This window comes from Moschus berezovskii, chromosome 12 (assembly GCF_049115385.1).
Source record: "Moschus berezovskii isolate FMDL1 chromosome 12, NW_MosBer_1.0, whole genome shotgun sequence".
NCBI classification, from domain to species: Eukaryota; Metazoa; Chordata; class Mammalia; order Artiodactyla; family Moschidae; genus Moschus; species Moschus berezovskii.
Genome location: NC_142471.1, coordinates 90,159,157 through 90,183,644, shown reverse-complemented (window position 1 = coordinate 90,183,644; position 24,488 = coordinate 90,159,157). Strand labels below are relative to the sequence as shown.

The 24,488-nt window shown below is 57.5% G+C and overlaps 1 protein-coding gene across 4 annotated transcripts in view; it reads left to right on the top strand.

The window, feature by feature from the left end:
- FAM53B (family with sequence similarity 53 member B) overlaps positions 1–24,488 on the top strand; it is a 126,655-nt gene that overhangs the window by 53,635 nt on the left and 48,532 nt on the right. For 3 of the 4 annotated variants that reach the window (XM_088842412.1, XM_055424433.2, XM_088842411.1), the window contains exons 3-4: positions 2,746–2,800; positions 16,598–17,376. In XM_088842412.1, coding sequence (XP_088698538.1) covers positions 2,746–2,800; positions 16,598–17,376 — 834 coding nt within the window. Of the gene's footprint in view, positions 1–1,133; positions 1,240–2,745; positions 2,801–16,597; positions 17,377–24,488 lie in introns of all 4 variants that reach the window. The other variant, XM_088842413.1, reaches the window with a different exon arrangement.

The following is a 24,488-nucleotide window of genomic DNA, read 5'->3' as shown; positions in this document are numbered from 1 at the left end:
AAAGCAAACCGATGCGCATGTGTTGGAGGGGGGCAGCTTTCAGCAAGGTCCCGTGGAGAAGAGCACGGGTGGGCAGGCGCCTTTCGGCTGGGAAAGGCCGCCAGGGGGGCCCCGTGACAGGAACCAGCTGCAGAGCCAAAGGCCTGGGGCGGCGGCAAGCTGGACCATCCCCGAGTGGCGTGAGTGAGGCCGGGGTGGATGCGGGCTTGGCTCACGGGTGCCAGGTGGGCGGCGGGGGTGGGGCACAGCCGGGTTTTATCCAGGTTGTTGTGAACGGGGCGGCCACATGGGCTGGGCCCCCTGGGTCTGCTTGGAGTATGGACGGTGCAGGGCCAACCCAGGACCAGGTCAGGGGCTCATCTGGTCCCTTGGTGGACGACGGTGGGGGTCGAGCCGGGCAGCGTGGGGAGCCAGAAGCAGTCGTATCACTCGTGTGTGGGCCCCCCAACCTGGCTAGCAGGTCCTCGCTGGGTGAGTGACTGAATGACTGAATTTCGAGGGCCAGGGCAGGTCAGCCTGCGTGCTAACCCAGTGGCTCCTCTCTGTGGGCCCAGACCCCAGCCTCTCTGGTGCCCGCTCGCAGGCCACATTCCCGGGGGAGGGGCACTCTGCCTGAAACACGCCTGCTGAGCATGAGGTCGGTCAGTGGGCAGCGGGCCCCGGGCGGTCCTCAGTCAGTGTGTCTCCCGCCGCATCTGTAAACCCAGGCCCCTGGTGGCCCCTGTGTGTACCAGGACGGTCACACGCGGCTCCTGCCTCCTTGTGCCCTCCAACTCTCCCTGGCCTGCCCTGCTTTGGGTTTCTGTGGGCCTCCAGCCTGCGTTAGGGCCCCCATCCCTGCCCGGCACGGGGATACGCTGAGGTGGGGTGGGGCTGTGGTTCCCAGTGGGTGTTGGCTCCGTGCTATAAAGACTCCTGCAGCGTTGGGGGCCATCTCCCTCGGCCGGCCAGGCCTGTGGCCTCAACCAGGCCAGCTTCTCTCTCCCCGAGACCTTCCCTGGACGTAGGGCCTGGCTTCCACAGGCCACGCTGCCCAGAGGCAGGGCTCTGAGTGTCTGTCACACCCCCTTTCCACGCAGTACCTCGGGTGAGCTGAGCGGGAGGCAGAGGCAGCACATCTTTACTTTTTCCAGGTATTTCCCCGGAGGGAGACCTATCCTGAAAACATAAGGATTGTCTTCAGTCCAAGGTGGGGGACTGGAGGAGGACAGCCCAGCCTCCCTTTGCACCCCCGACCCCGTAAGTTCCTTCAGGACCACCTCCGTTTCCCCCAGGAAGCCCACCCTGACCTCCAGCTCCCAGCGCCCGTGGCCTGGTCTGGCTGCCTCCAGTCCCACTCTCTGTCTGGACTGGTTGTGTGACCTCTAGAAAAACGTGAACTTCCTTGGGGCCGAGACCACATCCTTCACCTCTGTGTTCCAGGCTGGTTAGGATGGACCCTTAATAACCTGATCAGCGAACACATTGCTGACGGAGGGCAAAGGTCCCTGGCTCGGGCAAACTGAGGACAGGGGTGGGGAGCCCCTGCCAGACGCCAGCTCCCTTCTTATCTGGGGGGGGCAGGTGTTCCTCCGTGGCCGCACCCTCCCTGTCCAGGCGTGAAAAGAGCCAGGGCCTGCCTTTCTGCCTCCCTGCTCCTGGGACCAACAGCCAGGCGCGCATCCCTGTCACTTGGGGCTCCGTTCAGAGTGAGAGCCCTCTGTGAACGCTGACCCCTCCGGAGCCAAGAGCTGCTTTCACCGTCGCGCGCTCCACCGCAGCACAAGCCTGCATGTGACTAGTCGCTGGTACATGTTTGTTGAGCGAGTGGAAGCATGAATGAGTGAAGAAAGGGACGAGTGAGACCCTTCTTCCTGGGGCCCCGATGGGCATGGATGGTCGCCTCATCAGGGGTCAGAACCGGCCTCTTGACCTGGGTCTCGGCTAGCGCACGAAGACCCGGAACGTTCCAGGCTCAGGTTGCCACAGCGCCGTGGAGCGAGTGCCTGGATGCGGGGTTCTTCTGGGCCCCCCCGACCTTTCACCCCGTGACCACAGTGAGGCGAGGTATGGGGTGAGAGGGGAGATGTGCAGTGTTTACAGGGGACAGGGAAACCCCTGTAGAAATGTGGCACCAGGGACTTCAGGAGCCATTGCTGTGTGTTGAGAGCAGACGCAACCCCTGAGTTTCTGTTTCATTTCTTGAGGGTGTCTTGGCGGGCGGGGGGGTGTTCCTGGCTGCAAAACAGCTTCTGAGCCAGGGCCACCCTCTTGAGCTTCTTCACAGAGACGGGGGAGCCGTTCTCCTTGCTTCCAGGAGGGAGGGCTGGGGGATGGCAGGTGGGCCTCTGCCCTTTGCTGGAGGCTCGTCCTGTCCCCAGGGACAGGAAGCGGCCCCCTGCCCTCCTCCCCGCCGCAGGCTGTGGGGAGGCTGCTCTCCAGCCCCTCTCGCACCGTGACTCCGCATCACTCACGTGGACGAGTCCCCTAGTGTCAGGAGTCACGGGGCTCCCTTGTGTGTTTTTAAAGCCCGTTAACTTGATGGACTCCGTAGCTCACCCACGGCTCCCGACAAGAGCGCAGACCTAATTATGGGCAGATGTCTCTTTTAGTACTTTTTTTTTTCCCTCCTATCCCTGACCTGATGTTTTCCACTGCCCCCCCACACCACCACTAATTGTGACTTAGCAAGGGAATCAGTGCAGGGTCATGTGCAGATGGGCTTCTTATGACTTGAAGAGTGATAGCTTTTCTGGTTGTTTGCAGCACACGCCAAAGAAGATGAGTCACGGACCGACACTTTTCTCTTGTGGAATCACGGGTGAGTAACCAGGTGGCTGTGAACAGTCCTCCGTGAGCGCCTTCCCCCATGGCCCGAGTGCCCCAGGGGGAGACGCTGGAAGCCCTTTCTGGACGCAGGCATGAGGAGCGGCCGTGGGGACTGTCTTCTGTGTTGTGGGGACTGTCTCGGGCTCAGTGGTGCCAGAGCAGGGCAGGGGCTACAGGGGCTGAGTGAGGGGCTGGGTGCGTGGTTTACAGACGTGATTTCCGGCAGTGACACTGCGAGTTTGTGTCTGATCATTAAAGTCACCACATTCATTTCTTTTTTTTTTTTTTAATTCAGAAAAATGCACCGTTAGTGTAAAGTACAAAGTAACAATCTCACACAGCCCTAGGACCCAGTTATAACTACTGTTAATATTTTGGTGTAGCTTCTGTCCTTTGCAGTTTTTACATAGCCAAGACCATGATGATCATATGATTATGCAAAATTATTTATTAAAACTTTTGTATTTGCTTTTTTTTTGCATACTAATAATGACCCATCATTTCCCTGCAGCGTGAAAACTGCCCATCCCGTGTGCTGTAGTGAGTCTATAACATTGTCTTTGAGGAGGTAACTTGTTCCTCGGTTGTTGGGTAGGACTGTTCTGCTCTGGTGATTGATGGTGACTCAGTGTCTGAATCTCGCTCTGCCTTTCGGATTATTCCTTTGGGTGGTTCCCAGGAGTGGAACAGAGAGGCTGGAGGGCAGGCACATTTTCGCTTCTAAGGCTCTTTCTTTGTGTTTCTGACGTGCTTTCCAGAAAGGTTGCCCCAGTGCCCTGTTCCCATGCGAGTGCTAATTACCATTTTCTGTAAGGGGGCTGAGAGGATGACTGTATCAATTCCTCTCTGCTCCTGATGATTGGGCTGTTTCTTGTTGACCCCTCTACCCTGGACTCCTGCCCACTTCTGGGACACGGCTCCTGATGAGTTCCTGTAATTCGGGCTTCCGTGGCAGGTCCCCTCTTTGGGGTTTCAGGTTTGCCTCCCCAGGACTGTGTTCAGTGTTCATGGCCTTTTGTCTTGGCCCTTTTCCCTCTGGGCACAGCGTTTTCTTCTGCAGGCTCAGTTCCCATAGGTGGAATGTGGGGGTGGTCCTGGGGGGTCCTCATCACGTGTCACAGTGAGCCGTGCCGGGCATCTGAGGTGCAGGGTCCCCTTGGACTCCACAGCTGCTCCAGGCAGCAGGCAGGAGCGCTCCACTCCCATCTGGGGTGGTGCTCCAAGGCCCCTCAGTGGGCAGAGCTGGACCCCGGGGCTGGGGGGGCGACTGCTTCTCACTCTCAAGCCGCAGCTGTGTGGGAGCCCCAGGCGGCCTCCTTGGTGCTTGCCCCCGGGGAAATGGAACCAGGGAGCTCACCTGGCCTTGGTTACCCGTGTGACACACTTCTGAGGCCTGTCCCCACAGGAGGCTTGGCTGCACACCTTGGTTGTGGTTAACGGCTCTCAGCAAACCCTCTGCGCCCCATCCACGTGGCCCAGAAGCCCGCCTCCTCGCCCTCTTCCTGGGCCAGACCCACAGTCAGGCTGCAGCTGGGCCATCTTCCTCTGTCGTGTCCGGGAAGGGGAGTGAGCGGGGCTCCTGGGCATACCCACCCCTCTGCCCAGCTGCCCTGCCCCAGGTAGCTCAGAATTGGGCCAGACTGGTGACCCAGATGGTGGAACCCTTGGTCTCTATTTCAAGACCCTAACTTTCAGGCTTCCTCGGCCATTGCTGTGAACGTATCGCAATAAGTTGGAGCTCTCGAGGGTTCATGATGGCGGTGCTGGCCCTCACACAGTCCCTGAACTGTTTACCTTTTCCAAGCCTCAGTTTCCTCATCTGTGAAATGGGTGTTGGGACAGCACCTGCCTTGCTATGAGGTTTCCGAGACTCTCGGAAGAAGCTTGGCGCAGCCTGAGTGACTGGTGGAGAAGGCTGAACTTAGACAGAATCCTGCTCCTGCGAGAGGCCTCCACGCCCCCAGGGGCCACCTTGGTTTCCTTGGTGGGTGTTAGGGTGGTGGTGCAGGTGCCAGTCACCCTTGTGGGGAAGGCGCTCAGGCCCGGGGAGCAAGGCAGAGGCGAGCAGGGGAGGTCTCTTCCCAGAGTCCCAGCAGAGTCTGTCTGAGCCCGCCGAGCCCAGCAGTCTGCCTTCTGCTGGCAGGACCCGGGGCTCCAGGACGACTGTGCTGCTGCCCCTTGGGGCTCTGGTGCGCAGGGCAGCCCCTCAGGAAGGGCTCCCTGGCCCATGGGCTCTTGGCCTCTACGAGGTCTGTGCCCTGCTGCTCTGCCAGCCAGTACCAGGGCCCTTCCAGGCAGTGGAGGACCGTGGAGTCTGTGCAGTCACCCCCGCCGCCCCTTCCGTGACCTCTCTCTGTCTCTCTCCCATCTCTTCATCTTTCTGTCGTCCTCAGCCCTTCCTTGATTCGGGAGACCCTGACCCACCTGATAGCACGCACTACTATTTTTAGAAAGGTCGGCCCCAGTTCGATTTAGTGCCTTGTTCTGGTCGGTGTTTATTGAGTATCTGCTCCGTGCCAGCAAGTTAGTCCCTGCCCTCGAGGGGGCTTCTGTCCAGTGGAGGAGCAAGGCCAGGGCGCATGGGTTTCCCCTGGATCCCTGTGAAGGGGGCCCTCAGCGCTGTCCTCCTGGGTCCCACTCTCTGCGTCCTGCACCTCATGGGGTCTGTGGGATTTAAGGAGACAGCAGCACCCAGGAGGTGCCGGCTCGCACCCCACCTCCGTCCCTTCCCCGCTTTTGCTGAGCTGGGTGTCGGGGGTCCGAGGCCCTTCCTAGGCTGTGTGCTTACGGAGGCTCCGGCCCGGGACTCAACATGCGGCCGTGCCCTGTGACATGCCTGAGCAGCAGCTGCGAGACTTGATCTCGCAGTACCTGGTTTTCCGAGGAAAGAAGAGGACCCCTGGCGGGGGGGTGGGGGCGTGGCCCTCAGCAAAGAGGAAACCTCACAGCATTATAATCACCAAACCCCCTGCCTGTGTCCCGAGACAGAGGACTCTGGTTCTGGCCCTGATTAGTGGCATTCTCCCATGAGAGCTGGGGACAGCGTGGACTTGGGACTCAGGGCATTTCCCTCTCAAGCCCCAGTTCAGGGGTCCTCACTGAACACCGGGGTGAGCTGGGGGGTTTTGTGAGTGTTCTAAAGAAAACCCAGGCAAGTGTATTCGGGTGGGAAGGGCCCATTGGCTTCCTCTGGAGAAGCCGCCCTTGCCGGGGAGCTCAGCCTCCCCTGCACCTACTGAGATAAAATGTGTTACTAATATCATCAGCACTTGCAACAGTGTTTTGCTTTTAAATACTTTGCACTCAGTTATCATGAGCTGGATTGCAGGGCCCTCCCTTCAGGTCCCTCCCTCCAAGTTTGGAAGCTTGATACAAAGAAGTAGTTTTGTCCTTTTCCAGCGTGGGAATGGGGAGACAAAGGCAGCGTGACTGTGGAAGGGAGAAGCGGGGTGAAGGGGAACCAGGCCATGGCCGGCCTGCCCTGCCAGGGCTGAGTGCCCGGCCAGCCTGGGCACCACAGGGCTCCTTCTATAGCAGAGGCGATGCCGTGCCTCTAGGTTTCTCTCCTCATCTCCCAGACCATCCTCAGCACGCCTCCTGGGCTGAACCGGAGCTGCCTCTGCAAACAGCTTCTCTGGGGAGAGCCGTGTCTGCCCAGGGAATTGTGTTCCTGACACAGGAAACCTTGGTCAGGTGGCAGCTTCAGGGGTGTGGCCCACCCACTGGTCAGCTGGCCCGACAGGCGAGCCGGCCCCGTTCCTGGCTGTGATTGCTTGTGAGTGCACATGGGGGCCTGGCTGTGCCCAAGAGGATCTCCCCAAGCCAGGCTGGGGTGGGGGCAGCCACCAGGGAGTCCTCGGCCCATGGCTCCCTCCCCATGGCTCCTCCACCATTTGCCCTGGGAGGTGCTTCTTCATGCTGACCCAGGGTCACATGTGGATGGGTCAGCTCTCTTTCGGTGAAACAGGACAAGTGGGTGAGAGGGGCCTCCGTTCACCACCCTGGGCTCGTCTCCTTGCGCCCCCTTGAACAAGTTCCATGTTGGAAGGACACTGGACTCTGCCCACTCCTTTCTCCTTAGCCCTCGGGTGAGCAGGAGACCAGGAAATCAAACAACGTGAGCAAACACGTGCACAACACCAGTTACTTCTGAAAGGCCACTAGGAGAAGGCGTGTAAATACAAGTCCGTGGATGGAGGACAAAACAATTCAGATGCTTAAAAAAGAAAAAAAAAAAAAATTGGAAACCCATAATTACTTTGGGAGTTATGGTAATAAATTATTTATTAATGTAAATTATCTCACAGGCAAGGAACATAGAGGAAACTTGAGCAGAAGGATCATACATTATGTATAAAAAGGAATTGTAAAAATATTACAGCAGCCCTCCTTGTGCCACTGTGGTTCAGGTTTGTCAGCATTTTAATTATAAGCCCTTACTTTCCATGTTTAATTACTCAGCTGTTAAAGTCTGCTCTGTACACAAAAGGCTTGCTCCTGGGGGCACCCCCATATTAGTTTCTCCGGGGTACCCCAGTCGGCTGTGCTGAGCCGTGCAGGAGGAAGAGTGCACTTTGAGATGGGGGAGCTTTTGGTCTTTTCACCCTCCCACCATTTGTCGCTGAAAGTGGGCTGTGATTGCACCAAGCAGGGAAAAAGCCAGCATTCGGAGGTTGAGCATTTCAGGTTTCCAAGAGCAAATGAACACACGACTGAAACGAAATGAGCCGCAGTGATAACGAAGCCAGAATTTCTGGTCTCTGCCGCTATTTTAGTCTCTCCAAGATAGCCACACTGCGCACCATCCTTGGACCCGAGGCCTCCTGTAAGAACTGACTATTAGCCAAAATAGGCTAGTACAAAAATCCATAAAGAGTGCGTATGCTTGATTTTTAAAAACTTAGCTTTTAATGACTACTTTTATTTATTGTAGTCAGTGGTGTGGTTTGCCCATCTCTAAAACGGTGTAAGGTTTGTCCATGCAGAGTGCCTTCAGTTTTTCCTTTCGCCACTTACTGGTTTCAGACAGCCTTTCTGGTATAAGGTACAGGATGGGACATGGGTGCAAAGTGTAGTTGGCATGTGATGGCCACTGACGGTTGAAAAGGGAGCCTTCTGGGCTGCCTTCTCACCCAGGCTGGCCTGACATGGTGGGGAGGGGCGAGGGAGCCCCAGAGGTGCCAGGGCGGGGGACAGCAGCTGCCAGACTGGCCGTGGGCACCCCCCGCCTCCGCGTGGTACCTCACCAGGCCGCTTCCATGTGGAGAGACGGTCGTTAGGAGGTACCTGGCCCTGCCGTGGGACCGCAGCCTTGGGACTGCAGACCGCTGTTGGCGAGCGGCGTGTCCCTAGGTGAGACGCGAGGCCATCCTGTCCTGGAGTTGGTCTCCCCTCCCGTCACGTGGGGGAGCGCTCTGCTGCCCTGTGGGATCAGAGCTGTGCTTGGGGTATGCACTGAGGCTTTCCCTCAGCTTCAGCAAGGATCCCACTGGGGGCGGGGCAGGGGTTAGCTAATTAACAGTTAATGCGGCTATAGTGACAGTTTCCTGAGAAGCTCTCGCAGTGGCCAGTTTCCTGGTGTGTGTCATGGTGCCCAGCCTTGCTGCGCCCGTGGGTTTAGAGTTGAGTCGCTGGCCGCTGCCCCTGGCCCATGCCCTGTGCAAACACGCAGCCAGGGTGGGAATCTGAAGGTGATGGATGGAACGGACCACTCTGTGGCTTCAGAGTTTTCGTGGCCCTTGTCCCTTTCTGTTTGTTTCATTTTTGGCCCACGCTGTGCAGAATGTGTGGGATCTCGGTTCCCCGAGCAGGAATGGAGCTCTGTGGCCCCTGCAGGGGAAGCGCAGAGTCTCAACCACTGGACCGCCCAGGGGTCATCCCGCCATGTGAATACCAGCTTTTCCCTACAGATTTCTGGAGGTTGGGGTGCAGCAGGAGGTCCGTTCAGGGCAGGAAGGGCTGTCACAGGGCCCCAGCCCATGCTTCCTCCTACAGATGGAAGACCAGCCCACGCTCCCAGTGCCCGGTCTGGAGGGGTTTACACCTCTTCACTGCCTGGGGAATCCCATGGGGCCTCTTTCTGTAAGAGAAAGACCCCCACAAGCAGTGGCTGCTGCCACGGGCCACCCTCACCTGACTGGTGACGGCATGACCTTAGGAACCCCCTGTACCCACCAGCCTGTCAGACGTCTCCCCAGCGCCCTTCCAGCCAGCCTTCCCTGGGTGGGGCCAGGGGAGCCTTGTCTCCAGCCATCCTGGCCCCTCGTCCTCGGGCCCTGGGCTGAGGTGCTTGGCATCTTGTGTTGTCTCTGAACCTAAGATGCACGGACATTCTCTGATTTATTGCAGCTGAGACGGGGCATCGCCAGAGGCTGAGGCTTGGGCAGGCAAAGCCCAGGAGCCTTTTCTTCCTGGCCCAGCTCTGTTGGTGCTTCAGGGAAAGAGGTGCTCCTGTGGGCCAGGGGCTCCTGAGTTCATTTAAAAGCACACGATGCTGTTGTGGGCTAGCTCATACCATTGTCCTGTGTGTGTGTGTTTCCGCCTGTGTGCTTTTCATAAGACCCATGTAATAAAGCAGGCTCCGGAAGGACACCTCAGTTCTCTTTGAGTTCCCCACAGAAAGGGTTCCGCCCCAGATCAGGCAGAGAGTCCTTGCATCCCGGAGGCCAGGTTAACACAGCCCCAGCCCCCAGGGCAGGGGAAGGGAGGCTGGTGTCAGCACAAGCAGACAGGTGTGAAATCCGAGAATGAGTCAGCGGCCCCTGACTGAGGCCGGCTCGCTGGGCCCGGGCGGCTGCGAGAGCCTCTGTATCTCGGGTCTGTGCTTCAGGTGCCTCACCTAGAAACCACGTTCTCTTGTGGTTATGTCACCACAGAGCTGCCTCTAAACACGGCACGGTGATATCCACGGCTGTCTTGTGAACATAATATGAAGGCTTGTAGTCCACTAAGAATCTGGGCCCCCTGGGAATTTCCCTCCCAAGTTTAAGGGCAGAAATGGAAACGAGAACATTTGCAGTCACATGCTATTTGCGTTCCTCTGGGTGTTTTCTTTCTCTGAGCTTGGAGATCCGTGCACCCAGCAGTCTCTGCCCTTCCCAGTCAAGGGCTCTCCAGACCAAAGCCTGTGAGTGTGTGTGCGCGCGTTGCGGGGTGGGTCTGAGCTCCTGTCCCCCAGGTACGGCCGTCAGCTTCTGTGCTTCCTAGAAACTTAAGGCTCAGTCGTGGAGCCTCAGCTTGGGAAGGTCCCTTGGAGGTCATCTGGTCAAGTCCGTCTGTGAGGGAGCTAGATGGCTTGTGTGATTTGTGTGTTTGCGTGGTTGGCCCCCACCCTCTGTCGAAAAAGCCCCGGGCGTGTGTATCCTGCACACACACCCACACACCCACTCCCGTGTATAAACCTCAAACTTGTGAAGACCGGCCCAGCAGGGAGATGGAGAAACCTGAGCTGCCCCTGAGGGTTGCAAGTCATGGGGCCACCAAGAACGTAAGTGGTCAGGGCCACTGTCCTTGGCCCGTAGTGTGTCCTCTGTGGGCTTGGTGCTCGGACCTTCCCTGAGAAGCCACAGGCCATGGCGTGTCTTGGAAGGGTGGGGGGCCTCCCACTAGTCCCGTTACGTGAACAGTTGGCCTCTCAGGCCTTTCCCACTGGCTCTCCATCCAGAACATGCTGTGCAACTTGGGGTCCCCACCCCCATCCTGTGAAAAGGGGACCTCAACGTACTCTAAGGGCAAAGTCATCCTTTTCCATAATTCTTTCTGTTGTTGCCCCAAACACAGCCAGCGTTCAGTGATGTTCTGAACGCAGCCTTATAGAGACCGGCGTGGTCCACCCTGCAGAAGCCTCCTGGTGCGGTTGGATGGTCTGACTGGGCCTCCATGGAGGTGTTTGGAAGACACCCAGGCCCCTGTGCAGCCTCAAACAGTTCTTCTCAACCACTTCACGTGAAAATAACCTGAGGAGTTTATTAAAAGGCAGGGTCCTGCCCCGAGAGATACGTGTATCACAGCAGGGACTGGGCCTAGGAATCTGCATTTTAACATCCCCAGCAGATACCCCTCTGGTGCTCCCGAAACCCCTCTTTGAGAACACCCAAGTCCCCGTTCCAGACACACCCCACGCAGGAGGGCCGGGGCTCAGCTCCCCGGGTCTCTTCCAGTGTTGTCGTCACAGTCACGCTGCTGGCTCGTGAGCCCGTCCTGTGCTCGCAGGCCCTGTGCGAGGCGACGGTTCGCTTCTCAGGGTAGCTCTGTGCAGAGGTTACCATCAGTCCCCTCATTCTATAGATGAAGAAACTGAGACTCGGAGAGGTGAAGTCACTTGCAGAGCTGGGGCTCGAACCCAGGTCCACAGCCTTCCCACCACACCAAGTCCTCCGGCTCAGCGGACTCCCCGTGGCCACGGCCATCGTCTCTGTTGAAAGAGTTATGGTTGTTTGTGCAGAGACGGTGTTGAATGGGGGGGCGGGGGCGTCCGGCATCCTCTCCTTGGAGCCTGACCGCGGCCTTCTGTACAACGTGACAGTGTGCCCAGCACTCAGGGCGGCTTGCCATTAAAAATTAGCTTCTATTCCTGTTTCTTTTGTTTGGTGACCTGACCCAGCAAATCGCCTTCTGTTCCCTGAGCAAAGGGGGAAAACACAAGGGCTAAACATAGCCTTGATTGTTTTTACTTTTCTTTATGTTGTACTTCTTGAAGTGATAAAGATAGAAGCAATTAAAATATTATCTGCTCTGCAGACAGAACAAGCAGCCACCTGGCTGGTGTTGGCACACAGTAGCAAGAGCTCAGAACCGGGCAGGGCTTTGTGTTTTCAGAGTGCCGTGGCCGCTGCCCGGCCAGCCAGTGTCCTGGTCAGTTCCATACACGACCATCCCTGGTCCCCAGTGGGGTGGGGAATTCATGGTCCAGCCCAGGTCGGGCCTGCTGGGCCAAGGACGGCTGGTTGCCTGTGCCGAGGACGAGGGGTGAGCGAGGCCCAGTGAGCACCCACGGTGTGCCTTGTGGCGTTCATCTGCACTGTGCCACCCTCCCTCCCTCCACCCGGCACGGGCTGAGGTCTGCCGTGTGCCGAGCCCCGTGCGGGGCGTGGGAACGTCAGGCTGGGGCCGCCCTCTGGAACTTGTAACTTAGCAGACGAAACAGACACGTAAACAGGTAACTAAGGTTCAGTTACCGTGAGACGCGTGACTGAAAGTCTAGGCAAAGTGCTGCGGGTGCCCGTAGGCTTGTTTGGGAAGGGGTGGATCTGCAGAGGAGGTGGTGTTTGAGTTGGCTCTTCCATGGGGAGTGAGAGGCTGGTGGGAGGATACAGGCAGGAGAATAACATCCTGGGTCTCTTCCCCCTTGGAGGAGGAGCTGCAGATACACAGTGGTCATGTTGTACCCGCATTTAACCAGTGGACTGAGTTGAGAACTGATCCTGTGAATCCTCCCTTTAAGAGGCATTTTATGTGTTAAGGTCCTATAGAGGCTTCCTCTTCAAAACAGAGTAGTTCCTGTAGGGGGTTAGGAACGTGTTCGAGTTAGCCACCCAACCCCAGTTCCCACTGGGGATTTGAGAGTTAACCTCAAAACAAATCATGGGGGACTTCCCTGGTGGTCTAGCAGTTAAGAATCCGCCTTCCAACTCAGGGGACATGGGTTCCATCCTTGGTCGGGGAACTAAGATCCCATGTGCTGTGGGGCAGCTGAGCCCCATGCACCATGATTGCTGAGCCTGCACACCACAGTGAAGGCCCAGTGCAGCCAAAAATAAATAACAAAACAGCAACAAGCACAAAAATCGTGTGCACACCCCTCTGAACGTAGGTGTTAGTTGCGCTCATTCCTGCAATCGCTCTATTAAGCTGTAGTTTTATGGGCTCTTCAGGGCTGTGGACGTGAAACCAGGAGGAGTGGGCCTCGAGGGCTGTTTCAGGGATATTCAAGGAATGCCTTGGTCTCCCTGATTCCTGTCTGACTTGTGCCATGATGGGAGGTTTGGCGCCTGCAGTGCGGGCTTCCTGGGGAGACCACGCGCAGACGGAGCCTGGAGCCAGCCTGGAGTGTTTGCCGCGGGAAGCTGCTGCAGGGGATGGATGGTGAACACGTGGGGGCCTCAGAAAGTTCTCTGGAGAGACAGAGGAGATGGGACTGGACTAGGGAGGCCCAAGGGGTCCAGTCAGGAAGCAGTGGGATCCCAGGTGGTCACTGCAGTGCAGAGGGCCCTGCTGAGTGAGAGAGATAGAATGTCCATGTCTAACTCACTCCTCTCCCTTCCCCTTTTCTCATGGTTTCGCAGAGATGGGAAAATTCCAGGGCGGTGAAGTTAAAAGGGAGCAGAAAGTGGTATCTTCTGAGGACAGAATCCCTCTCCTTGACTTCTCGGGTCTCCCAGGGCCTGCGAGAGAGGCCGTCTCTCGCGGGCTCCCGGCTCCTCAAGTCGGGGCCGTGGTGGCGCCATCTTGGAGCCTTCACTGCCCTTGGTCAGCTCCTCAGTTCCTTCCTTAGCCGGCCACTGGCCCACCGGGCACCTCAGTGCCTTGTCCTGAAAGAGAAGTCCATGGCAGGCATTGTTCGGTGAGGACTTCCTGAAAGACCGAAGGAGCGAACCCAGGGGAGGATGGGGGTCCTAGGCCCCGGCCCTCCACATATTTGTCCTTACTGAAAACGCAGAAACTCCAAGAAACGAAAAGGAGAAAAATCCACCAGGTCTCTGCCAATTGACCGTGAACATGTTGGCTTGTTTTCCTTTTTATCTTCCCGTATAACGTATGTGTTTTACTAAAGAGGAGTCCTGCTATCTCTATGGTTTTAAGTCCTCTTTCTTTGTGTTTAGTATTACATCATTAACATTTCCCCACATCATTAATATTCTTTGAAACCGCTTTTTTCATGTTCCATGTTATTCCTTGATGCTTTATTTAACCACCCCTCTCCCCCATAGGACCTTTTTAGTTGTGTTTATCATTTTGCTATCGTTCATGTCATTTTGCGGAGAAGGCAATGGCTCCTCACTCCAGTACTCTAGTCTGGAGAATCCCATGGACGGAGGAGCCTGTAGGCTGCAGTCCATGGGGTCGCTGAGAGTCGGCACGACTGAGCGACTTCACTTTCACTTTTCACTCTCCTGCATTGGAGGAGGAAATGGCAACCCACTCCAGTGTTCTTGCCTGGAGAACCCCAGGGACGGGGGAGCCTGGTGGGCTGCCGTCTATGGGGTCGCACAGAGTCGGACACGACTGAGGCGACTCAGCAGCAGCAGCAGCAGCAGGGGCAGCATGTCACTCTGAAGAACATCATCAAACGTAAATCTCCACTTTATTTTGGAGGATAAGTTCTCTTCTTCTCAATCAGAGATGGTCATGACTCGGTCAATGTTAGTTTGTATTTTTTTTTAAATTTTACTATTAGTTTGCTGAACTTTCAACTGCTGATAAATGTCAAATTGAACCTCTTTTAAAAGAATGGTGACTACTTGAGGAATAGTGTATAATGAAGGCCTATTTTGAACAATGCATGCATGCTAAGTCACTTCAGTTGTGTCCGACTCTTTGTGACCCTGTGGCCCTCCAGCCTCCTTTGTCCAGGGAATTCTCCAGGCAAGAATACTGGAGTGAGTTGCCATTTCCTTCTCCAGGGGATCTTTCTGACCCAAGGATCGAACCTACTTCTTTTTATGTCTCCTGAATGGGCACGCAGGTTCTTTACCACTAGTACCACCTGGGAAACCCATTTGGAACAAAGTAAATGCTGTTTGCAAAAAGGTAAATTTTGGTAATATTGAAGAAACACGTATTGAGACTGACCATGCACCAGGACCCAGGCTGATTTCAGAGTTGAGATGAATTGGACAGTTAGCATCAGTCCTGCTTTGTTCCCGGCTGGCCTGACTAGGCAGGTCTCCTCCTGCATCTCCAACTTCTAAGGACTGTGGCCCCCCCCACACATGGGAACAGCCTCTGGACAACTTATGCATGGCCCCTGCCCCAGGTCCCAGCCCCCCAGGCTCTGAATCCCATGGCTTCCCTTAGGGGCCCTCGAGAAGAGAGCACACATTGAACCCCTTTGGCTTTTCCTCTGGCTCATGACGCTCCCCCAGCAAGTAGCTGCTGGTTGTGACATTTCACTGTGGGCTCAGTCCCTGCCTTGGTTATGTCTCTGGCCCCTTTGAGGAGTGGCCCCTGGTAGAGGAGATGGTCCTCCAGTCCTTGCTGCACTCCTGTAGGTGATGTCTGAGCGATGACTGATCTTGCATGGCTGGTAGACTACTTGAGGGCAGGGCCGAGGTGGGATTCCCCTGTGGGTGCCTCAGTGCCACTGGGCGGTGACGAGAGCAGAGGGCTTTGGGTCGGGCCGGCCTGACTTTGCATCTCTTCACCTGTTAGCTGTGGCTTTGGGGCCGCTTAGCCCAGCTCCCCAAGCCTGGGTCTCCCCATCTGGGCAGCGGTGGTAGCCGTGCAGGGCACACTGTACAGGTTACACCCACCACCCATGGGGGTTGCACAGCAGTTGATATCAGTGCTGAGCATCAGCATGTGTGAAGTACCTGCTGACTGTCATTTCAGGTTTTACTTCTTCTACCGACTGACTGACTCAAACCATACTTTCCTCTGTATTCACATTTGCAGAGTTTATGAAGATGTGGAGATGAGAGAAAGCCAGAAACATGTTAACATGTTGATTCCCAGCAGCACAGCATATTTCTTAACTCTGCTTTTCTGTTGTAACTATGTCAGATTTGTCTTTGAGCTCCTCAGATTCTCAGCACAGGCTCTGATTCCATAGCAGAAGAACAACACATAGTTCCTAGCAGGGTTGGCTTGTTTGTCTGTGCATTCAAGGAGAGACCCCAATGTGTAAATTTAAATTGTACCCTTAGGTCTCTCTGCAGCCCAAAACTTGATTCTATGGACTTTAACAACCTTGTCCTAGATTTTAGCAAGTGAACACAAGCAAAATCCTCAGTGATTGGCAACTGTTGTGATTGGCTGTGGAGCATTTTGGTGGAGGGGATATAAATCAATAAAATGTCCCATTTCTATTGTCTGTCTTCGTTTTAAAGATGGAACTCAGGTCAACTAACCTGGCAGCGCCTCCAGCCACCAGCCACTCTGGGGGTCCCAACAGACTCACCTTTGGTTGTGGTCTTCCCCCAGGCCATTGAGTCCCAGCCCCAAAGCAGAGAGCCCTGAGACGGGACGTAGCAGACACGTTATCCTTGCTCTGCTGCCGGTCAGGGCAGGAGCTGGGCAAGTCAGTTTCCCTTCTAGAGGATGAGAGGCCTTTGGGATGAACAGTAATGCTTCAGGCTGTCCTTGGAGGCCAGGGCTTCCCCAGTGGCTCAGTGGTAGAGAATCCACCTGCAGTTCAGGAGCCGCAGGAGACATGGGTTCCATCCCTGGGTCGGGAAGACCCCCTGGAGGAGGGCATGGCAATGCTCCTCCATATTCTTGCCTGGAGAATCCCAGGGACAGAGGAGCCTGGTGGGCTGCAGGTCCATGGGTGGCAAAGAGTCGGACATGACTGAAGTGACTTAGCGCGTGAGGCAGTGCGGTGTGTTGGGAAGAAAACCGTGTCCGGAGTCTTGGGGCCGCCCTGCGTCTGACTCAGCAGCTCGGGACTCACGCCCGTCCCTCTCTGTCTGTTTCTCATCTGTAAGGCGCGGCCAGACTGGATGACTTTTTAAAGGGCCTTTCTGTCTCTAACCTCCTGTTTAAAATGGGTTCTCGGTGAGGCCAGAGAGGACTGGCACGAAGGCCCTTCTCAAAGCCCCGTTTCTCTCTTTTTTTGTCATTTCCGAACCAGAAAACGACAGATGGCGAGACCTGGACAGGAAGTGCCCTCTTCAGATCGACCAGCCGAGCCCCAGCATCTGGGAGTGCCTGCCGGACAAGTGCCAAGACGGCGCCCTGTGGCACCGGGAGGCGGCCACTGCCTGCGCAGTCACCAACCTAATCAAAGACCTCAGCCTCAGCGACCACAACGGGCACCCGTCCGCGCCCCCCAGCAAGCGCCAGTGCAGGTCGCTGTCCTTCTCGGACGAGATGGCCAGCTGCCGGACGTCGTGGAGGCCCTTGGGGTCCAAAGTCTGGACGCCGGTGGAGAAGAGGCGCTGCTACAGCGGGGGCAGCGTGCAGCGCTACTCCAACGGGTTCAGCACCATGCAGCGGAGCTCCAGCTTCAGCCTCCCATCCCGCGCCAACACGCTTTCCTCGCCCTACGACCCTGTGGGACTTCACCCGCGGCCCGGCGGCCTGCCTGGCCCGGGGGCACTGGGCCCGGCCACCTGCGGACAGGCGGGTGACCTCTGGGGCCCTGCAGCGAGCCCCGTGGGCGGCGGCCGGCTGGACATGCAGCGCTCCCTGTCCTGCTCGCACGAGCAGTTCTCCTTTGCGGAGTACTGCCCACCCTCCGCCAGCAGCACCCCCGCCTCGACGCCGGAGCCAGCCAGGCGCTCGGGCGGACTGGCCCGCAGCCGCTCCCAGCCCTGCGTCCTTAACGACAAGAAGGTGGGCATCAAGCGGCGGCGCCCCGAGGAGGCACAGGAGCAGAGGCCCTCCCTGGATCTTGCCAAGATGGCACAGGTAAGAGCCCCCTCGCTGCCCCGCCCCGAGGAGGCGCTGCAGAAGCCACCAGGGGCGTCTCGGAGCCTCCCCGGCTCCCGGTCCAGCCCAGGCAAAGGCAGGGTGCCCGCGTTGAAGAGGCCTGGGAAGCAGGTTCCTTCCCTCATTCTTCAAATCTGATACAGTGAAAAATGAAATCAAGCCCCGCCCCGCTTTTAAAGCCAGCTCCGTTTCAAAGCAGAGACGCTCTCCCAGCCGCTAGTCGTGCTGGTGCGGGAGCAGAGAGCCAGGAAGAGGCAGGCACGGCCTCACCGACGCTGGGGACCCCTCCTGGCCCTTCTCAGGTGCCTCCCCCAGGAGCCCCCGTCCCCTCAGCTGCTGTTGGAACTGCTCGCACAGGCTGGGTTCAGCGTCACTCAGATCATGCCGATCCCGAGGTCAGGGCCGCAAGTGACGGTTTCACAGGACGAGAGAATGGGCCGGGGGGGAGGCACGCACTCTTGTGATTGAGCTGCCGAAAGCGTGCATCCAGCAGGAAGCAGCGCCGTCCTCGCTGTCCCTGGAGGTGCGGCCTCTGGCCACGCGTCCTGTCACGTGCGCGGCATCCTCTGTGTCTCAGGGCCCTGGCCGCCCTCACTCGTGCTTGGTCTCGGGTGTTGGTTTGAGTGAGCTGAAGTTGGAGTTAATGCACCATCATCAGAACAGTCTCCAAGTCTTGAGAGCTGTCTGCGTTGCTTCTCACTGGGGAGTCCCGAGGGTCAGAGGCCCAGGAGCAGGGCTGGCCCCTCAGGGACAGATGCATATGGTGGGTCCTGGGTCCAAGGGGTCCTCGGGTGCTCAGAGCCACGGTTGGAGCCTCATCTTTTCTAGTCCTATTATCTGAGCATCAGTCGCGGCTGGGCTTGAGGGAATGGAGACCAGCTTGGCGGTGAGAGGTTGGCCTTGCTTGTGAGCATGTGGCCACATCCAGACAGGCAGGCGTGACGTGTCCACTCCTTTCCAGGTGGGCCTCACTGCTTTCCTTCAGTGGCCAGCGCTGCCTTTTCGCCAGGCCTGCTTTCAGCTGAGAATGAAAAATACAGCTTCTGTTGATGGCATTTCCTCCTCTCTCCCTTGGTCCTCCGTCCCAACCTACAGATCCCCATCCCCAAAAAAGAAGAGAGGCAGGTATCTCTGGTCCAGAGCCCCCACCTGGTCCCCAGGTCCACTCTTTCTGGCCACCTTTGTCTGAGAGCCCAGGCCCTGGCTCTGGACCAGTGGGTGGTGCCCTCCTTTCTCTGTGCCCATGGAGATCGCTTGGGGAAGACCCGAGGGGAGGACCCAGCGGGACCCCCGCCCCCAGCCCTCCCACCGCCCCTTTCCTTTCCTCCCCATCGCCGCTCCAGGCGTGTCCGAGCTGGTCAGCGATCTAATATATTCATTCAGGTTGGACAGGCAAGAGGAATTTTCCTTTCTGGAGAAATGTAAATAGGTAAAAATGCTGGAAAGGTGACAGATTTGGGCAAAGAAAACTTCTGAAGAAAATCCAGAGCCACGAGTTCTGGGTGTGATAAAACAGCTTCAGTTAAATTTTTAATGCTGAGCTTATTTTATTAGCTAATAAGCTAGATAGGTAATAAAAACAATGTACACGTGTTATTATATTTTACTGGCCACAAGTTGGAATAACACCACGGGCATCGTCGGAGACATTTCCCGCCCTCACTTGGGTAGAAACCGTTTAAAAATACATTGTTCGGTGGGGCCGTGCCCAGATGTATAGATTGCTTCATCAGCTCCAGGCAGGCCTCCAAGATCCTGAGGAGGCTGCCCTCTGTCTGCCTATCTTTCCCCAGCCAAGGCCTGGGGAGGGCAGAGTCCAGGGAAAGCAGAGAAGGGGCCCTGGGAGGCATGTGGGCCTAAGGGCTGCGGCCAGAAGCCTGGAGATGGATGGGCCCGAGCCACCCCCCAACCAAGCCTCTGGACCCAGCCGGCCCTCTTCCCGTGAGGCGGCGCCTGCTTTGACTCCCCCACCGGATGATTCATGGCCCTGGAAAGCAGGCCTTGCTCCTCTGGGAGCCTCAAATAGCCAGGACCAGGGCCACCTCTGTGCATCTGAAGAGCCGTGGATGCAGTTTGGAGCACGTAGGACCCCTGTGCCTGGTACCCTGTGAGCCGGTGTCGCTGGCGCGGGACTTCTGCCTCCAGACCCTGTCCTCCACATGGGCTTCCCGCATCAGTGGCCACTGGGGAGGGTGTCCTGTGCCAAGGGTCAGCGCTACTCCACATGTCCTGCTGTCATTTCCTCTGCTGGACCTCAGACCCTCTCGTGGGTCTTTTGATCTTGGTTTGTACGTTCGTCTACGTGATGGGAAGGGTTCCAGGTGAGCTCCGTCCTTCAGGAGTCCCTGTGTGCGTGGGCTCTGGGCCCAGGTGCTTGAGAGATTCAGTCTGCAGGTGCAAAGCGAATGCGCTTTGGTTGGACCTCTGGGATGACGGGCAGCTCTGAGAAGCTATGGCCCCGCCCAACCCAGCAGCACTGACCGGGGCTGGGACCTTCCCCAGGGTCCCTGTGTAAGCCCCCAGGGGCACCCCGGAGCCTCTCCAGACTGCCGGTGGAAAAAGGATCAGGGAGAGACCCTGAGAGAGGCAGGCGGGTGGAGAGACCAAATGCTCTGAGGTCTGGGGCTGCCTCATCCCCACAGGGAGCCAGGGAGCTGTGGGTGGGCCCCACTCCGAGGGGCAGGCTCTCAGCTGGAAGCCTGGGGTGTGAGGGTGGGTGTGATCTTGGGCTGGGGCCCCCCTGGAAACAGGCCCTTCTGGAGAGATGTTCACCGTTAGGTCCTCACTTGGCTGGGGGTGGGGGGCGGACATTGACAAATCAGACAGCCTCAGAGATGGGGCAGAAGGCTGGTGGCCCCAGGAAGAGTGCTTCATGTCTCTGTATAGCAGATAATAACCGTACCGCCCGCCCTGCCATCAGTGTAGGACTGCTGGGAGGAACAGGAAATCATGTGTGCGCGCACGTGTCTGTGTGTTGAGTAGGCGTGTCCACGTGTATGTGTGTGTGTAGCTTATGGATGGAGGGCTGCGTGTAGAGGTCTGTGTGTCTGATTATCTGTTGACACACGTGTGTGACTCCGTCTACAGGTACATCACCTGTGCTCTGGCCCATCCCCCCCGGGGAGCTGATGGATGCGGACCGTCGTCGTGGTGGGGGTCCCCCGGCTCGCTCCGGGCATCTCCAGGGGCAGAAACCAGCCCCGAGGACGACGTTCTGCAGGCTCCCCGCTTCATTCGTCCACCTCTTTGCTTCTGTTTTCAACCCCGCCCCCGCTTCTGTCCTGGCCACTCACTTCTCGTCGGTTCCTCTTCTTGCCTCACCCTTGGCTTCTGGAAATGGGAAGGAAGCCTGGCCTGCAGCTGCGCTCCGCCTGCAGTGGGCTCCGTGAGGGGGGCCGGGGGTCGTGAGACGGGGGCGGAGTCCGAATCTCCACCTGCCCGAGGAGGCGGGTCGGCGTGAGCATCCTTGCCTCACGTCTGTCACCCGGGGAACCTGGATGGAGGGGACTGTGGGAGCCCGCCAGGCGCCCCTGCCCACCCAGCCGAGGTGCAGGCGCAGCCGTCCAGCTGGCGGCAAGGGTGGCTCGGCTCCCACAGCGGTGGGGTGGGGGTGGGGTGGTTAGCAATTGCTTTCAGGTTATCTTTGCTGCTTCTTTTTTTTTTTTAATTCTGAATATACTTTTTTTAACTTTTTATTTTGCATTGGAGTCTTGCCGATTAACAGCGTTGTGCTCGTCTCTTGCGCACAGCAGGGTGACTCAGCCATACATATCCGCGTGTCTCTGCTGCTGAAAACCTCTCGGGCGGGTGGGGGAGGGTGACTTCGGGGAGGAGGCCCTGGGTGGGGGATGACGCAAGGACCTGGCCCCGAAAGGCCCTCACTCCCTGGAACTGCAACTGCAACTGCAACCGCTCCATCCACAGAGCGAGAGGCTCGGAGGCAGCCCAAGGGTCAGTCCAGCCTCGTCTGTGCCAGGTCTGACCCTTTCCTTGACCTCCTCAAGCCACTTTCCTTGGGCCCCTGCCGCCTGGTGTTTTATATGAAGCCTCAGCCTCCCTTTTGCAAAATGGCAGCATGTGCCAAGGAGGGCAGGGCCCAGCCTGAACATGTGAGTTGCTTATTAGCGGGACTTTCGCTGACACGATTATTAGCTCCTGCTTTTTCTGAAACCTAGTCTGACTGCCCAGCATTGGTTGACTCCCAGCAAGCCCTGGGCTGCGTGTGGCCACTCAGACCTGGATCAGGTATGTGAGCGTGCTTAGTTGCTTCAGTTGTGTCTGACTCTCTGCGACCCCATGGACCATGGCATGCCAGGCTCCTCTGTCCATGGGATTCTCCAGGCAAGAATCTGGGAGTGGGATTGCCATTTATAAACAACAGTTAAAGATGACCTGCCGAATGCCGTGCCCTGGGTGTGTGTCACAGGCCCTGCTGTGTTTTTTAAGTCCAAGCTGGTCATCTTGAAAGAGCAACAAGTTATATTTCTCACAGTGCCTCCAACAGAAGGGAGACGCTTGCGAGGACGGGTCCGGGGGCTGGAACAGAGGTTTGATTGATTGCAGCTGCCCACACACTGCGGCCCCGCACCTCCCAGCACAGGCCTCTGAACAGGCAGCAACTGTTGTGTTAGCAGATGTTTGAGGGGCCTGTGAAAGCTGGCCAGGGGGCAATTTGGGGTAAGAAAGAAGCCTGAGTTGGAAGTCACACTGAGAGCTGGGGCCCGCAGACGGGTCCAGGAGGGCGGATTGGCCAGGGCCGCGTGGGCTTTGACAGGGGAGGGCTTGATGTCGGAAGTCACTAGAAGGGTCATCTCAGGGGCTCGTCGATAGCTTATGCTGCTCTACCGGCAGGGTCCCTGGGCGAGGAGGCTCTTGGCAGGATCCCTGTGCCCAGGCAGGGTTGCCCAGGTCTTTACGGCCCTCTGTCCCCCACTGCCAGGGGTGGCCACCTCCCCGGCTCCAGCTTCCTGCCATGTTGCACCCTCAGCACCCTTTCCGACAGCCTGGGGAACCCTGCGGACGGCAGGCAGAGGAATTCAGAGGTGGGTCGCCCTCTACAGTGTGGAACGTGGACAGGTTCGAAGAGCTTAGAGGAACAGCCATGGGAAGCCCTGGGATTCCAACTGAGATGAAATAAACCCTAAATAAGAGGAAAAGCCTGGGAATTTGGTTAGGACTTAGTGCTTTCTCTGCCGTGGCCCAGGTTCAATCCCTGGTCAGGGAGCTAAGATCCTGCCAGTCGTGTGGCATGGCCAAATTTTTTTTTTTAAAAGCCAAGTCAAAACCCACTGTGGATACGTAGGAACGGTTGCTTCTGATGAGGGAACAGGCTGGGTCTGGACAGAGGAAGAGGGCCCTTGAGACCCGGGCTGTCAGAATGACAGATGCCCAGGGTGGCAGCTCCTGCTGCGCTCAGGATGGGCATTGCCGGCCAGGCAGGCGGTCCCTCCGGTTGAACTCACAGGCCGTCTAGACTCTTCCCCTGCAGTGGTCTTCGCAGCCACTGCTAGTTGATATGCCACCTCTGCCCTTGTCCCCCACTCGCTTGAGAGTCAGGAGAGAGTTGCTGAGTTGCCCAAAGCCACGTGGTTCTCTGGAGGAGACTGGGAAGGCTGGGTTCGGGGCTCTTCCTGTGGTGCAATCCGTCCCCAGGCGCCCTTCCCAAGTGGCTCACACTCAGGGGACGCAGAGGCCATGGAGGTGAAACGATGAGCTCTGGGGTCGGGGGGGCTTGGCTCCCCATTCAGTCCCTTGATTGAGCTCTTGGTGCCCTTGGGCGGGTCACCTCCATAAGCCTCCGTTTTAGTGTCTGGAGAGCGTGGGAATGACCTTTCCGTTTCCCACAGGTGTGGACGGGACTCTGGTGGTGTGGGTCCAGCCAGGGCGATGCTATAACAGCGGAGCCGCTCCCCGCAGCCTGCCTCCTGGCTCCAGACGAGAGCCGGGCTCGCCACCCCTGGCACAGGGGTGCTGTGACCCCGTGGCCTGGAGCGGGGTGAGGCCAGGGCGGGCGACCAGTTTCAGCTCTCTGTAGTCCTTCTTTCCTCTCCGAAACACCACAGTCCTTCTTTTCTCTCCGAAAAAACCCAATAGGGGTTCTCAGAATTTGAGGAAATCCCCTGGATCCCTCCTGTGTCCCCAGGCACAGCCACCAGGTTGCATAAGCAATCTGCTTAAGGTCACTCGGATCAGGGCCGAGTGTTGACACAATAGCTTTGATCTCCCGGGGAAAAGAAAAATAGAAGGAGTTCAACTGGGGACATGCCAGGGAGGCAGCTTCTAATGCCACTTGGTGATTTTCCATGCTTTAATCAAGAGCCTCGCTGAGCCGAAGGGTGTTTGAGGCGACAGAGCTCTGGGGAGTTCTCAGGAGTTAGGGGGGCCCGCTGCATAAGCCAGGGGCCCAGATGAGCCAGATGAGCTCGGGGTGCCCTCGACTCGCTGGGCCCTACTCTGATGCCAGGCGCAGAGGTGGCCGCCCTGCCTTCAGGAGGCCAGAGCCTGTGGGCAGGTAGAAAGCACATCCGAGGACACCTCCCCATCCCGCTTTGTGAGAAATGTCTGGAAAACGTCTCACACATAGTGCCAGGCTTTTCCCAGGCAAGTTCCTAGGCACGGTGGTTCTGCGTCCCTGCTCAGTGGCCCGAGTCCTGTGTTGGGCAGCAGGGTGAACGACCAGGAACCCGGCGTGGCGTGGCGGTCAGCGCCCTGTTCAGGTTACTGCGCGTGCTGGGCGGTCTCTGGGGGCATTTAAAGGGGCCAAGCTTCTAGCGCGTTCTCTCAGTGCCTTGGAATCATGTGAGCAGGGCCCTAAGCCATGAGGCGGCCCTGCAAGTGTGTGCACGGGGGCGACTAGCAGAAGTACATGTGCAAAGGTTGGAGTCAGGAAGGGCTGGGAGGAGCCCAGTGTGCCTGGAGCAGGAACAGGTGGGCAGGGGACCTGAGCAGAGGGGAGCCTTCTTGGTAGGGCCTCTGAAGACGCTTGTCTTTTATTCTGAGTGCAGTGGGGGGAGCCGTAGAGAGTTTTAAGCAGGGGAGTAACAGCACCCCCTCCCCAAGCTCCTGGTGGCGGGGAGCAGTGTGGACTTAGG